The sequence below is a fragment of the Echinops telfairi genome, unplaced genomic scaffold (assembly GCF_000313985.2).
Source record: "Echinops telfairi isolate 266 unplaced genomic scaffold, ASM31398v2 ScPeMD7_7424;HRSCAF=8462, whole genome shotgun sequence".
Lineage (NCBI taxonomy): Eukaryota > Metazoa > Chordata > Mammalia > Afrosoricida > Tenrecidae > Echinops > Echinops telfairi.
The window spans coordinates 77271891-77288780 of record NW_022111324.1 but is presented as its reverse complement, the minus strand read 5'-3'; the positions used below and the strand labels follow the sequence as shown (position 1 = coordinate 77288780).

General features: G+C 35.7%; 1 protein-coding gene across 2 annotated transcripts in view; it reads right to left on the bottom strand.

The window, feature by feature from the left end:
- The window catches only part of SDCCAG8 (SHH signaling and ciliogenesis regulator SDCCAG8), a 282359-nt gene that overhangs the window by 186960 nt on the left and 78509 nt on the right, over positions 1 to 16890 (bottom strand). For both annotated transcript variants that reach the window (XM_013003961.3, XM_045298104.1), the window contains exon 12: positions 14692 to 14808. In XM_013003961.3, coding sequence (XP_012859415.3) covers positions 14692 to 14808 — 117 coding nt within the window. The remainder of the gene's footprint in view (positions 1 to 14691; positions 14809 to 16890) is intronic.

The window sequence follows — 16890 nt, the reverse complement described above, 5'->3', positions numbered from 1 at the left end:
CTCACTCTCGTTACCCTCACCTTCCTGCTGGCTGACTTTGCTGCCAGAGCCCTGAGATGTTATAACACCACCATTGAGTCCACATGACTTTGCCCCCATCAACCTGTGATCTTCCTGCATTCTGTATCATTCCAAATGGCTATAAGAGTCTAAAGAGGAATTTATGAACTAGTATAAGACTTATAGACTTGAGTTAGACTAGGCTGGGATGTTTTCCTGATATAAAGCTCTTTCTCACGCCTAATAGATTTGTTATTGGATTTATTTATTTAGTCAACCCAGCCTAACAGTGGTTTAAAAATGCCCTCTGAAAAAACACCAAGCTACATGAAGATCCTCTCAACTGTCAGGTACAAGGGTGCTTTAATGTTAAAGCAATTAGAGTTTTATAAGAATTCATTATTGTAGATCCCTACTAAAGATACTGACTGATCTACTTTTGAAAAAGAATTTCTCAAGTTATGATTACACTCATGAATGTTGGCCTCTTTTGAATTACAGTTTGATGTGCAACAGAGTTGAGAGGCAATAACCCAGTACCATTTCGTGCAAATGATGTTTGTAATGCCTTCTAAATAATTTTCCATTTTTTCTTACTTCTTTTTTTTTCTATTCCCTGACCTCCTTCCCTCTATCTTTCCCCCTTTTCTCCTTCTCCTTTTTCCTCTTCTTCTTCTTTCTCTAATACATGGAAAATTCTGGGAATCTTCTTGCACTCCTAGTTAATGATATAATCTGAAGTATTCAAATTGAACATTTAAAGACTTCATATTTGAGGATATGCTCCACAAAGTAATCAGTACATCACGTTTCTAGGATTAACTATTTTTGTTAGGATATTATTTATTGTGCTTATTTAATTACTCATCCTTATCTCTTTAATTTTTACATTTTCTTCAAAAGTATATAGTTTAATGAGAAATCCCTAAATCCCATGGCACTAAAAATCTTCAAGTAAAAAAACAACAGCCTCTGCCCAAACCTCCGTACTTAATAATTTTGCTTCTTACAGGCTTTTTCCCACTGGTTATACTCATTGTTCTAAATGCCATGCATTTCTAGTTAGATTATTGAGCACTTGGCCTTCCTTTTCATCTTCCCAAGCTGGACTGCAATCGGAAAGGTCTGACGTTCCAAACCACCAGCCACTTTGAGGGAGAAAGATAGGGCTTTCTACTTCTGTACACAGTTACAGCCTGGGAAACACAGGAACAGTTCTAGCCTGCCCTACAGGGTCAGTCGGCATTGATGGTGGTGAGTTTTTGTTTGAGTTTTTCACCTTCCCAGAATTACTTTATCCTTTCATCTCCCAACATACTTATACGGTAAGATAAAAAGTCAAGAGTCATCCCTCACCCGCTAAAAGTCAATAATCATTGTTTATATTTTCTATTAATATAGGATTAACTATTGTAAGCTATATCTAAAGATAGAGTATATGAGGATTCCATCTATGGATTATTAATACAAACAGATAGTTGATACATATATTTGCTTGTCTTGACTGCTTATTGGCTTAAAACATGCCTAGTTCTTATTATATAAATCCTTTTAGGGCTTAAATTGGAGTTCCTGGGTGACACAAACAACTATGCATTTGGCTACGAGCTGAAAGGACGGGCGGCATGAATCCACACAGAGGGACTTCTGAAGAAATACCTGGTCTTTCTCTGGAAAGACCTTTCCAAAGGGTCACGGTCATGAAACCGATGGCGCAGTACTACTCTGTAAACACGGGGTCGTGATTCAAAATCCACTCAATGGAAGTAGGTTTGGTTTTACTGGGTTGAGCTTTAGTCACTATGTACGCCACAGACATCCAGTTATTAGGGAAGAAACACTAGCCATCTGCCAGCTCTAGTATTCTATGATGAAATAAAGTTTGGAGACAAGCTAAAAATAAGAACCAAAAGTTTCTCATTCAAACCAGGATATGAACTTTATCTAATATGACTTCAGAAAACTTCTATGAAGAAAATTTGGAGCAAGCTAAGGAATGCTCTAGTAGGAAAGGTGCCACTTGTACGGATGGAGCTAGCTTTCTAATGGAACAGTTAATTCTTCCTCTTCCGTCTTTTTGAGTCTCTCAAAAAGTTTATCTTCACCTTCCTTTCTTGCCTGACTTGCCACTGTCTCTGAGAATAAATGACCCTGATTTCCGAAAGCATGCTAATGCTATTGTTTGCATGATTTATTGTGATGAAGAGAGAGAGAGATCATTAGAACTTCAGTTTTAAGAGGCTAGGTTTTATACAGACAATAATTGCTTGTTCTTTATAGGGAACTGCAGAAATTCTTGGTAATGGCTGAAGGAAGGCCAAAAATAAGGTCACCACTCATTTCTCTCTTTTCATTACAGGTTGAAATTATTTTAAGTAGTCCAGTGAAGCATATATGATAAAACAAAAAGGAATTAATAACTTGACTGCTAAATAGAGTAACATGAAAGTCTGAATACTTTGCAATATATTAACAGCTATATCTAGCATCTCAGTCAAAGAAATCTCACACTGGACTCCAGTGAGGGTCAGGGGAATATGCCAGGGATCTGTGAAATCTCTAACAGAATTTTTTTTTCATTGTTACTATTTGACAATTAAAAGAAGGTGAAAATCCCACAACCAACAACATCTTATCAGGAGCATATTCTAGGTCACCTGGGTCGAGAGTTGTCACAACATTTCATTCCATGCTGCGTTTAAGAGGGCACCAAGTAAAATGCTGACAGTGAAAACATTAACTGCTGATGCTGCAAATACCAGTCCACATGGGTGAGGAACTCCGGTCCATGGTATTGCATTTCAGAGATTTTGTGAAAACTCTCTAAAAACATCTCTATTTGACAGATTACTGGTCTATAATTGTTTCAGTAGAATATCACTCTTAATTCAAGGGGCTGTAATCCTTATTGCACATTAAACAATGTCTGCTTTGTGATTATATTGAACTATTTAAAAAGATAAACATTTCATTTTTCAATTATCAATTACAATTGAAAAAATATTATCCAAATTTTACTGTGACTGGAAGTAAAATTCGATTCTTATAATCTTAACAGGAATTTTGCTTTTATAAAACTAGAATGACTAACTAGAAAATGTACAACGGTCACTGAAATTCTGTATAATTTTATTGACTTTATTAATAACAAAATTCATAGTTAAGAAACCAAACCAAAATCACTGCCCTTGAGTCCATGTCCACCCATAGTGACCCTACAGGACAAGGTAGAGCTGCCCCTGTGGCTTTCCAAGAGTAACTCCTTATGAGAGTAGAAAGCCCATTAGGAGAAAAAGGGGACTTCCTACTCCCAATAAGAGTCACAGTCTCAGATACCCACAGGGGTAAGAAAGGCATTTACTATATTTCTAGAACCATAGGAATGTAGAGTTAGAGAAAACCTTAGATATCATTGACCCTTCTCAGTTTGAGAGGAATTGAGGCTCAGAGAGGGTTGTCCACGTTAGCCTAAGCAAGACATCTTCTCTAGACTTCCCAATCAATTACTAGACAAAGTGACACAGATGGAGACTCTGTGTTTCTCTTCCATCATTAGTCAGTGCTTTCCTTCTAGAAAATTAATTCTACTTGATGGTAACATATTTAATAAATGATATTTGATCATGTTATCTGAAACATGAAAATCTGAAATATTTTCTATTACATAGATCAGGGGTGGACCATATTAGACCTTCAAAATCATTAATACCAGCTAACATCACACATTTAACTAAAGAGAAACAGTTCCAGTCATCACATTAGGGATGAAACAAATGTTTGACCAGTATGTTCCATGAATGACATTATAAATATCCAAATGATCCTTGGCAGAAAAAAAGTTCCCCATCACTGACAGATGATACGATACTACTGAAAAAATCAAAAACTTATCTGCTTGACTATACAGCCTGCCATATAAGTAGACATATATTGTCTGTATGAGTCATAAAGTCCCATTTCTATGGGCAAAGTATTAGAACAGATATGTAGAACCTGAAGTACTGAGACCGGCTATACATGAATGTTATGGAATGAAAAGGTATATATGTTCCTTGGACGTACCTACTTTCCTACCACCACCACCCTCAATTCATTTGTTCAAGCAACTATGTTGGATATTCAAGCCAAATGCCTCCCCCTCCCTATGCTGGGCAATATATTAACCTTCCTCCAAGGATGACATCTCTGTCTTCCCTGAATCCAGATCTCCTTGTTCAGCTTGCTGATACTTACCATGTTCTTTTTTGACAAGTATTTATTTGTGTACTTTTACATATTCTCCTTCTTAAGGCAGAAATGTATTATAGGCCAGTAAAGTGTACTCAAGATCTCGCTTTTGAATTAAAGTCACAAATGAAGCTTAGGAAAAAGAGCTCTAAAATTGTAACGGCGTGTGCTCTCTTCAAAAGCAGAGCTATTGTCATTTTCCTTTGCAAAATCAAATGACTGGCCATTTAAAAGTGATCACGAAGACTCGGCAGCAACCAAAATAATGTTTAAGCTAACGTGAGGTGAAACCAGCAGATCATAATTATATTAGGCAATGTTTATTACTTACAAGTACTATCTACACAGCAATCAAGAGATCAAATGATGCATTGTACTGGGTAAATCCACTCCACAAAACCTCTTGAAAGTGGTGAAAAGCAAAGATGTTACCTTGAGGAATAAGGTAAGTCTGACCCAAATCATGGTATTTTTCAACTGCCTTATATGCATGTGAGAGTTGGATATTAAAAAAGGAACAAAGAAGAATCAATACATTTGAGTTATGGTTTTGGCAAAGAATACTCAAAGCACCGTGGACTACCAAAAGAACAAACAAATCTGTCCTGGAAGAAGTACAGCCAGAATGCTCCTTAGATGCAAGGATGGAGAGACTTCATCTCACGTACTTTGGACATGATGTCAGAAACTAGCCCCAAGAGAAGGACATCGTGCTTGGTAAAGTAGAGGGGCAGTGAAAAAGAGGCAGGCCCGTTACAGATGGACTGACACAGTGGCTTCAACAATGGGCTCAGCCCTAACAATTGTGAGGATGGCACCGGATCGGGGTTGGGGGTTGTTTTGTACACAGGGTTGCCAGGAGTTGGAACAGACGCAAGGGCACATCAAATCACCATGTGGACAAAAATGGAAGATGAAAAATAGAAAGACAAAATGTTTGCAATTTGGGGTGATGGAATTATTGGCTTTTGTGAATGTGCTTATAACTATATAATAAATATTTTATAAATAAATATTTTAAAGTGTTGTCATTGTTGATAGCAACCCTCTGAACAACAGAAGGAAACACCTGCCTGGCCCTCACAATTGTTATGCTTGAGCCGATTGTTGCAGGCACTGTATTAGTCCATCTCCCGGACAGTCTCTTTTTCTCTAACCCACTACTTTACCAAGCATGACGTCCTTTTCCAAGACTGGTCTCTTCTGATAACATGCCCAAAGTATGCATCACAAAGTCTTACCACCTTTCTTCTAAAGAGCACTTCTTCCAAGACTGGATTGCTTGTTCTTGTAGCAGTCCAAGGTACTTTCATTATTCTTTGCCAACAACATACGTAATTCAAATGCATCGACTCTTCTCCCATCTTCATTATCCATACCCTAGTGGTATAGCAGGTTACAAGTTGGACTGTTAACTGTAAGGTCAGTAGTTTAAACCCACCAGCAGCCACTGGGAGAAAGATAAGGTTTTCTGCTCCCATTAAAACCTTGGAAACCCAAAAGAATGGTTTTACTCTGACCCACTGGGTCTCTATCAGTTGGAATAGATGCAAGGACAGTGGATTTTTAAAATATAGATATTGGTACTAATATTTCTATTATAAAAATTATGTAGCTGTTCTATGCCTCCCTTCCTGACAGCCTACATAAACACATATTCAAAGAATTGCTACCACCTGGAAAGCTATCATAGTTGCAGACTTGATAATTAAGAAGACATTCTGCAAGGTTTGCAGGTTGGCCTTTTGAGTCTACATTTTAAAGTTGCAATAAGTATGGAATACTTTAAGGAATAAAATATATATTATTATTTACTGAAGTTGAAAATAACATTGGTTAATACTTGGAAACATTTTATGAAATAGGATGTCATGTGATTTGGACATTGTGTGAAAACCACAGCAATAGTCTACTCTTGTTTTTTAAAAGAACACCTGGAATAAACTTCATGATTGGCAATTTGCTAATAAGAATTCACTTTTGTGTTTAATCCTCAATCCACATTCATATCTGAGAGAGGCCCCGCTCACATTTTCCTCAGTCTTGTAGTTTTCAGTGAAGCCTGTCCCTTAATATTGTTTCATATGCTACAACTGTTTCATTTGATGATTGTCAATATTGTCCAATGAAACACGCCTAAATCACAACTGTAGCATTCAGTGATTTTACACCTCAATGTTTTTAAAAATCATTTTGTTTAATTTCCAAATCAACATTCCCCCTTTGCCTCTTGCTGCTGCTAGTGTTATCACTGGTTTTGCTAGGTTGCACTTCACAGTAACATTTTCTAAAGAAAATTAAACAGAGATAACACTACAACTTTACAATACTAAACACTGGATAATGCTGTTTCAAAGCAGAAGCATATACTGTTACACAGTAAACATTTTAATAGTAAGTACCATACAGCTCATACATAAGTAAATAACATAGGTCTTTATCACAATTATCCAGAACATATGCACTATCTATGTACTGTGCCATTATATTCCTTGCAGTACAACCACTTTAGATACGGGAGACATATGATACACACGTTGCCTGTGGGAAGCTGTTACATTTGATGTATCCTGTTCTCCAATCAGGATTTCTGAACTTTATTATGACTTATAGCAATCACAGATGTATATGCAACTGGACATTGCTCAACTGACATTAAAGGACACATGCTTGCATTTCTACAGTGAAGATAGCAGAGGAACAGTATAACTTCCTGAAAATACAAAAATATTACTTGGGTTTGTTTACTGTTTTATAGTCACATAGTGAAACAAAAGCAAATGTTTATCTCCATATTTTTATTCCATAAAGAATATTATTTCTAAAAAACTTATTTTATATTTTATTTGTGCCCTTCATAAATAGGACATAAAAGAAAACTTTATTGCTTTTGGAGATATTGCTTAGACATTTTATTTAAAAAATTATTACACTGGAAACAAATTATTTTCTGGAAAATCAGATGCCAAGTATAAATTACCAGGCTCTCTAGTGAGCATATCAATTTCTAATAGTGTTTCTGGAATAATGTGTATATATACTACCATTTCAATCCCCAGACCAAATTATTGCCAAAGTTACTAACTATTAAATCTTCAAAAGATTTTAAACTTTGTATTTTTTCACTGATGGTTTCTAAATTGTTGCTTTCTGTTTAAAAATAATAATAACTTAATTTTTACAGCTAATTTTGTGGATTTACCAAAAAAATGATTGTTTAAAGTGAAGAAACTAATTTAACATGGTATTTTAGAAAAACAGTAAGTTCAGTAATTTAAGACTTTTATTAAATGGGGATAATTTAAGTTATTTTCATAATCAAATAACTCCAATTTGTTCCATCCAAGCATCACACGGGACAGGAACAAAAGACACTGATTTATTAGACATATGCCAGGCAGAAGGATTTTCTCAAAAATCTTGGGTAGGCTGTGATAAGAACACAAATTTATCTAAGTATGCTGAACAATGCTTTAGGGCATACTTAGGGAAGATGCTATTTAAGAAAAAAAAAAAAAGCTTCATTGCATCACACACATTGAACCAGATTCTCCCTCTCATGGGCTGTAGCCAGCATGAAGTTCACACTACATTAATTTGCACTTGTCGATATGCTGCTTTGCAACTATTCTTAAGGCATGTTCATCTGTGTACTCTGTCTCCTCAACTAGAACATAAACTCCCTAAGGGCAGGACCTGGGTCTTCCAGTTATCAGCCCCCACAGTGTCTAGTGTACTGGTCTAGGTGAGCCCGACCCCCTTCAACTGCTATCGGCTGAGTGAGGAGCAGGGCCAGGATTGTGCTAAGCCTCACAGCACTGAAACAGGGTGTGAAGAACACTGGAGAGCTTCTCTGTCATCACCGGCACAGTGTGATTACATGTGCTAAAGGCATGTACAAGTGGCCTCTCTCCCAGTCATGTTTCAGAGACAGAAGTGCAATTGTAGGTGGTAGTTGGGTACGTCTCTGGTCTAGCTGTCAAGAATCCGCCATTACCTCAGTATATTCCTAAAAGGTCAGCTTAAGAGAGTATATAGATTTACAAACACAAAGCAGAGAACAGAGATGAATGGAAGTTGCCTTTCGTGTCACCTGCAGATGCCAGTTTTAAGTAGAGGGGAAAGAAAGGTTGTTATTCACATTTAACAGATGCAATAGTACATTTCTAGGAACTTTCCAGAATAAAGTAGATGACAGTAGACCATAAGAGGTCCATTAGCTATTTCTTCAGGTAAAAAGCATATTGCTACAATTTGGAACTAAAAATTACAGTGAAGAAAATAGCATTGTATGCTGTAGCAATCTATTTAAATCCTTCAACTGTCAGAACAGTATTATTTCAGTCTATTGTGATTTCCAATTGTGGGGGTTCAATATCTTTGATCTTTTTCTTCCATACTGAAGATCTAGAACAGATGCTTAACTTTCTCCTTGAAATAATGTGTCAAGTTCTTGCAGAGAGTTGAGTAATACTTGTCTTCTCTGTACAATTCTTCGACTTTTCTTTACTGTATTTGTTTCTCTGGTCTTAAGTGATTTGCTAGGCTAGGGACTTACAGGCCTTCCTCTCAACTTATACAAAGCCATGCACATATGAAATAATCACATTTCTCTCAGCACAGCTACCAGTTAGGCCAACTGATCTGAGAAAGCCGATCCTGTGCTGAAACAGTTCATGTTCCTCTTGACTGCCAGTATGGCATTGTCAGATCATGCTGCTACAAACATAAACAAACCTCAAATCCTTTTCTGCTCTAATTTTTTTCTAGACAAATCTTCCTGATTTATTTCTTTTGCATCTGTGCTCCACTTTTAAATATTTGCTTTGATTATCCCACTAAGGGAATTCTGAACTTCAATGCTCCACACTTAATAGTAGCTACAATTCCAGATTTATAACATAGAGCGTACTTGTAAGTACGCCTTTTGTGCCATTCTTCTTACCTTTGCAATGGTGGGGTGGGGTGGGGTGGGGTGGGGTGGGGGTGATAAAAACATAGCTGTAAATATAACACAGCATTTTATCCAATTAGTCATCAAGCCATGTGCCACAAATAAGATAATGTCCTTGCAGCCAGTCAAACACTCAGTTGACGGAGAGTCCAGGGATGCGGCATATTTTCTCTGCTGCAAAGTGTTCAAAAACCACTTAAGTTATAACTTAAGATTAATGGATCTTCAAACTCAAAGTCCCACAGTCTAGTAAGATAGAAGGAACATTAAAATACAGTTTTAAGTTCTATACTTAAAATATAAACCAACTCACTGTCATCCAATCAATTCCAAACTCATAGAGACCCTATAGGACAGGATAGAACTACCCCTGTGGGTTTCCAAGACTAAATCTTTACAGAAGTAGAAAACTTTGTCTTTCTCCTTCGGAGCAGCTGTTGGTTTCAAACGGCTGACCTGTGGTTAGGAGCAGAATGAGTAACCATTATGTCACCAGGGTACCTTATACTTCAAATAGGGAGAATGGGTCAGAGGGAAATATTTTCAGCTGTGTAAACTCTATGGTTTCTGCCACAACTCCACAACTACAGTGATTTAGTACATAAGCCAGACAAGATAAAAATCAACATGTGTGGCTACATCCCAATGAAACTTGACCTGTAAAAGGCACCAGGCCAGAAGTGGCCCATGGATAGTAGTTTGCAAAACCTGTTTCATAGACACAGGGTTCAGGACATGTTAAATATACATGCAGGCTTGAATAGAGAAATATATATAGATATATATACATACATACACACACACACACACACACACATATATATATATAAATACATACATTGCCCTAACAAATCGTCTATCCCCATAGCCTGGGCAGTTTCATGGGCAGGTGACTACTACAATCACAGGGTTTTATATTCATAAGGGCCCTACACTTGCAGTTTAATGCTCTGTGGTTGACATATTGAAAATCTTAAACATTTTATCTGGGAATATATGTTTTGTAAGTAATATCTGATGCGACATTCAAACATTTGCTGGGAGCTTGGAGCTGGAGCTTTGACTTGCCTGCAGCCTTGCCTCTCCATTGACTCCCTGTAGCTTGTGCCAGTTCTTGGAAACATCTTCTTCATGCAACTTCCTTCTTCCTGCCCCCATCCTCTACCATGGTCGGGTTGCTAGAGGGAATGGGTATGGAGAGGTGTATCTTTGGTTCCCCACCCCATTTCTTCTGCCCCTGGAGGAAGTTTATATGTGAATCTAAGTGTGTACACCTTGAAATCTTAGAACGGGGCATGTAATGACCATCCTTGCCCCAGGCTGATAGGGCCACAGTGCACTCAATGGACAACTCAAAGTCTAGCTTCATGCACAGTCCTGATAAAGGTACCAAGCATTTAATGGTGTAGTCCCTTGGGAGTCACCAGTCTGGAAGCTTGTGGAAGGAGAGATTGAATCTGGGGCCTTCAGTTCCAGTGCACAGGTCCAATGGCTGGCAGGAAGGGTAACTATGAAGAAGCCAGAAGGCCACAAGTACATGCCCACCCCTAGATATCTGTGGGGGTCTATACACACTTATGAGTATCCCTGTGCTGGAGGGAAACTGATAAGGAAAAGATTTTATATTTTAGTACCTTTGCTGTTATTTTTATTAAATGCCATTGAGTCAGTTCCAACTCATAGCAACCATATGTACAACAGAAGGAAACACCACCTGGTGCTGTGCCATCCTCACGATTGGTTTTATGTTCGAGCCCATTGCTGCCACCAATGCGTCAATCCATCTAGTTGAGGGTCTTCCTCTTTTTCACTGCCCCTCTACTTTATCATGCATGATGTCCTTATCTACGAACTGGTTTCTCTTGATAACATGTCCAAAGTGCATGAGACAAAGTCTTGTCATCCCTGCTTCTAAGGAGCATTCTGGCTTTACTTCTTCCAAGACAGAATAGTACCTTTAATCATATATGTGTGTGTGATTAAACTAAACATATATACAATTATATACACAATTAAATGGCTACTGAACACAACTGAACAAGAGACATGCAGAATCATTCTCTACCAAGATGGAGGTTGACAAAGAAAATGCCACTCACGCATCACTCAGTTCAAAGTTAGCTAACCCTGGCAATGACAGGGTAAAGCAGGGTTTTCTGCAGATCCCTAATTCTGGAATGTATTAAGAATGTATTAAGGTTCTCAAGTTAGTATGTACTTCATAGTTTCAGGCTCTAAGGAGCTGTTTTCTGGATATATGCCATAATCAGGAATGCTACATGTAACCCTTTTCTCCCAAGTAGTTCACTATAGGATTCATATTTCTTTAGAATGACTAACAGCCATCTTATAAATGTAGAGCACAATCCAAATATTATGTATGATTCAATAAAACAATAAAAGACAAAGAAAGCTGAATTTTTACTGAGATTTCCCTGTAATTCCTACTGACAAGATAATGCCATAGTATTCTGACATAGGAAAATATATCTGTTTTTCTGGCTTTAGAAACCACCTGTAAAACAAATACTTTGGGAGCAGCCAAGGAAATCGGAATCTGAGCTGGATATGATATGATATTCAAGAATTATGGTTTCATGTTGTTAGGTGTAATACTGATAATGTTTATGTAAAAAACTTGCTTTATAGATACACACTGTAGCACTTATGGGCAAAACAACAATGTCTGAAAACTAATTTTAAAATCTTAGAAAAAGTGTATTAAGTACACAGAGAGGAAGAGGATGATGAAGAAGGCAAAACATGACAAAGGAAAAACAAAGAGGAGAAAGCAGAAAAGAAAATTGAGACATGGGTGGAATAGGATTGGCAAATGATAAGCCTAAGTGATGGAAATGTGGGAGTTCATTGTAAGATTCCTTTGACTTTTCTCTCTCCATAGATATGCCTGTTGTCTACAAAACATTTCTAATAAAAATCAGTGCACAGATTTCTCATTCTCCTCCAAACAAAATGTCTTTTTGCGTGTTTGTGCAATGAGCATCCTCTGGGGCTGAGAGATACAAAGGATAACCCCATCAGTCCTGACACAATCTAAAAAAGAAAAGGAGAAAGTGGGAGGAATAGACTGTCATTGTTGCTCTCCTAACCTTTCCTTCTAATTATGCCAGAGTCATGGCGCAGGTCACAAGGAAAATTATTTTGGTGGTCAACCATTTGCCCTGTTTTGTCTACATCAAAAAAGCTCTTGTTCTCCCCACATTCCAATCTCAGTTTCCCACTTTCTCTAAAAATGGATCAAGCAGTCAGATTAACTAAAATATGGATAAAATGACTATATTGCGAGAGGCACCTTGTTTATAAACCTGGAGATATCTTTCTGTTGTTCGGAATTTCATTATATAATGAAAACTTAAGCATGATTTATACTATTAAGAGGTATTTCAAATAAATGCCGGGCATCCCAGCTTTGAAAAGTTAAATGTAAATTTTTCTGAGTGCAGATGGTGGCTAAGCAATGTAGCACTTTGGTCATACAGACAGAAGGTCAGGTCATGGCTGAAAGACCAAAGAACAATTGCTGCTTTGGTAGTCCAAATCATCCATGGAATGAGACACCACTACTTTCTTTGCTGAAATTGCCTGTTCAATACAAAATAGTGACAAAGCATAACTACAAGATTTCCTCACTTTCCGTGCAAGAGAAATGGTAACAAGAACATCACATCACAAACACCTTTTAACTGTTCCAGGATTTTTATTCCTAATGCTATGACCCAAAAGGGCACATCTCATGTAAAAACATCATTCAAAACCATTAAGAAAACTGGCAACGCTTCACTAATAATTAGAAAAGTTGTACAAAGAAAAACTGCTCTTTTTTAAATCTGCAACTTTAGCGTCCACGTCATTACTGGTTAATTAAAATTAAATCCGTGCTAAAAATGTATTGATAAGACTTTGGTTTTTTTATTGTTTCCTATAGTGTTTTTCTATCCAGAAAATTATAATGTTATTCTAAATAACTCTGAGATTATTCCTTGCTATATTTTTCTAGTTAGTCCAAAATAGTACCCTGTTAGGATGTGGTAGAATAAGACAAAGTCATATAATATTTACACACTAGTGAGTAAGAAAAATTCTATTACATCAGGAAAGAAAAGTTCTCTATTTGACTTGGCAGTCCTAGGCCGTCAGCCCACTAAAAGGATTTTCAATTTCTCTAACACGGACGCCCCCAACTGGATCAAGTAAGTTTCCCTATTTGTACACTGTTAACAATGAAAATATCTTTTGAAAGATAAAACCTTATTAAAACGCTTTAAATACAGAGGTCTGAGCGCAGAACTTTATTTTAGTAGTCTAGATTTTAATTAAATGGCAAGTTGATTATATCAAATGGAAAAGAGGTTGAAAAATATGATATAGTAACCCCTTACCAGGGGAACAAACAACAGAAAAGTGGTGAGGGGCGACAGATGATGTAAAATATGAAAACAATAATCTATAACTTATCAAGGGTCTGTGAGGGAAGGCAGGTGAGGGAGGAGGGGAAGAAATGGGAAGTTGCTATCAGGGGCTCAGGTGAGAAGAGAATGCTTTGAAAATGATGATGATGGCAGCATATATGCAAATGTGCTTGACACACTGGATGAATGTATGGATTATAAGATATGTAAGAGCCCCCAATGAAAGTTTTTTTAAAAAAGAAAAGAAAAATATGATATAGATCTCTGAACCAGAAATATATTTGAAATAAATTTACTTGAGGCTATACATTTGAATAAAATTGTAGCAATTTCTTTAAAATACTGACACTAAGAACCTCATCTTATTACTTTAATGTGAGTAGATCAAATAGTCTGCTTTCATTGAATATAAACCAGTGAGCCGACAAAGTCTGTACTGTCATACAAAAAGAGCAAATCAAAAGTCAGCTTATTAGAATTGCCTCTCTAATAATGTGATCCATATTGTCAATTAAAATTGTACTATCTAAATTATTTCAACAAAGATGTAACAGAAAACATCTGCTCACACTGAAATTAAATAGTCCTCCTCCCCCTAAGATTTATCATTTCACTGTATTCAAGCTTCCTGAATAAAAATATTCATGGTTATCTTAGTTAAAATTGGTTTCACTCTGCCAACGATCAATTTGATTGACATATTTACATATCAACCCATCTCATCTTAGAAATTTAAAACTTTTTCATTTAAAATTGGATTCAAGTTGTCATCTTTCAAGAAGTTTATGTATGTATATTTTAAGTTCAAAATGTGCATTAGGACTTTTTTTCCTTAACTTTGTAAGTAATAGTTATACATATCCAAATGTATATTTATGACTTGTCAAATTGGATTTTTATATCATGCAGTTGTATTCTCACCATTTCATATGAAAGGTGATAATTTTAAGAAACTGTAAATTAAATTCTTTTAATAGTATAAACTGGATGATTACATTTGGTAGATACATTAAAACCACGTTAACTTCAGAAAGAAAGTTATGTAATTAGTTACTCTACTCATATTTTGTCACCTCTTACCTGATCTTTCATTTCAAGATCCCTGTTAGTTTTTGCTCTGTAGTCTCTGTGCTCCTTTTCTGCCTCATCCTTCTCCATTTTTGTTTTATTCAATTGATAGCGCATTTCTCCACACACCTGTTGGATTGAAAAAATAAGATCAGTAGCTGCTGGAATCCACCAGGCAATGCCTGCAATTAGATCTTTTGGTGCCCCCTAGAGGTCATACAAATAAATACAATCATTTTCTAAGAATAGCATTTTTCTATTAATAGAGCCTAAAATATAGACAGTATCAAGGATTATCAAATTTAATAACTTCTACATACAGATAAATAAATGCATAACCGAGGAAGCCAAGTAACATGTTCAAGATTTTTTAATGTAAAATGGGTACTTCAATTTCCTGTCAACATACAAAATATACTATCAAATTTTAACTACAGGAAATAGTTCACTATACTTTTAGCAACATGATTAACTCATTTTATTACAGTGAAATTAAGTTTTGGAAATTTAGTGAAAATGTCACATAACTTATAACGAATGCAATCTATATTACTGAATTATACATGTGGAAATTGTTAAGACAGTATATGTTTATGTTATGTATATTTTCACAGTAAAATATCTTTTTAAATATTATAACATGTCCCTCTTAAGACTTCATCATTTAAATTTTAATGAAATGTATACAAAGATGTTTCTCTTTCTCTGCTAATAGACTATATATTTAATTGATATTTGATATTTAAATGTATAGTACCAAGCATTTACTGTAAACTTTTTAGAAAGATTCAGTTTTATCACAAATGACACTATGTAAGCAAGGTCAGAGGTTCTCTGACAAGAGTAAAACACAGGTACTAATCACACATAACATTTAAGTAAAATCATTTTAATATATCATTACATGATGAACAAATATGGTATCTTAAAAGAGTTGTGTATTATCCTTTATATTTACTTATTTTATAATCCTGGTTCTCTACAAACAGGGAAGTATATTTTGAAAATGCAATTAGCAAATCAATTCAATTTAAATAAAGAGATTGTGTATCTTCTTAGAGAAGTGAAAAACAGTTAATGCACAGGTCTGCTACATCTGCTTCTAGTTTACAAATACAAGGTTTAAAAAAAAATCTTGGCATTCAATAGTTATACTTGCTTAAAACTTTTCAGTTTGGATACTTTGCTAACAATGGCGGTTCAGGGACTTTAAAATTTGGTTTCATCATTATTGAGGCACTAGAATCTTATACTATATTAATGTATCTCCAATGTTCCAATAAAAAATATTTTTAAAAACTATTTTGGATTTTAAAGTTATAGTGACAGTACAAAGGAAAACTCAGTAAGTTTCTCTCCACAAACCTTAGAAAGCTAGGACAAAAATTAAATTAGAACTCTATTTTAAATTCAAATGCCTTTTTAATATGAGAGCTAAAACTGTCCATTTAAAAGTTAGCAACGTACAAAATGATACTATTGTTTAAATTAAATAATATTAACAATTAAAAGAGCGAGAAAATGAAAATGATCTTAATTTACTTTCTTTCTCAATTTTTCACTTATACTTATCAATTTGATTATGTCTATGAATGAAACAAAAAATCCCTAATTGGTGATATTGGAAAATAATGATAATTAAGCATGTCAAAAATGGATTTATTTTATTACACCACAAATGCCCATATATAACTTCTTAGTCTTATTACAATTAACTATTGAAATCTAGATTGACTTCTATTTCTTAAACGTTCATATATGTGCCTTATGATAGCAATTCAGACCTTTAAACGTACACCTTACTTATTTTATCTCTACCACCTACCCTTTAAGTTTTGCAAGGGAATGTAATTCATCTTTCTATTTGCAGCATGCGTCAAAGGGTCTGCTGATACTGTTAATGTTTACTGAATAATGATCATTAGGCTGTTTTTTATTATTCTTTTTAAAAATTCACTTTATTAGGGGCTTGTACAACTCTTATCACAATCCATACATACATCCATTGTGTCAAGCACATTTGTACATTTGTTTCCATCATCATTCTCAAAACTGCTTTTCACTTGAGCCCTTGGTATCAGCTCATTTTCCCCTCCCCCTGCCTCACCTGCATGAAACCTTGATAATTTATAAATTATTATTATTTTGTCATGTCTTACACTGTCCGATGTCTCCCTTCACCCACTTTTCTGTTGTCCATCCCCCAGGGAG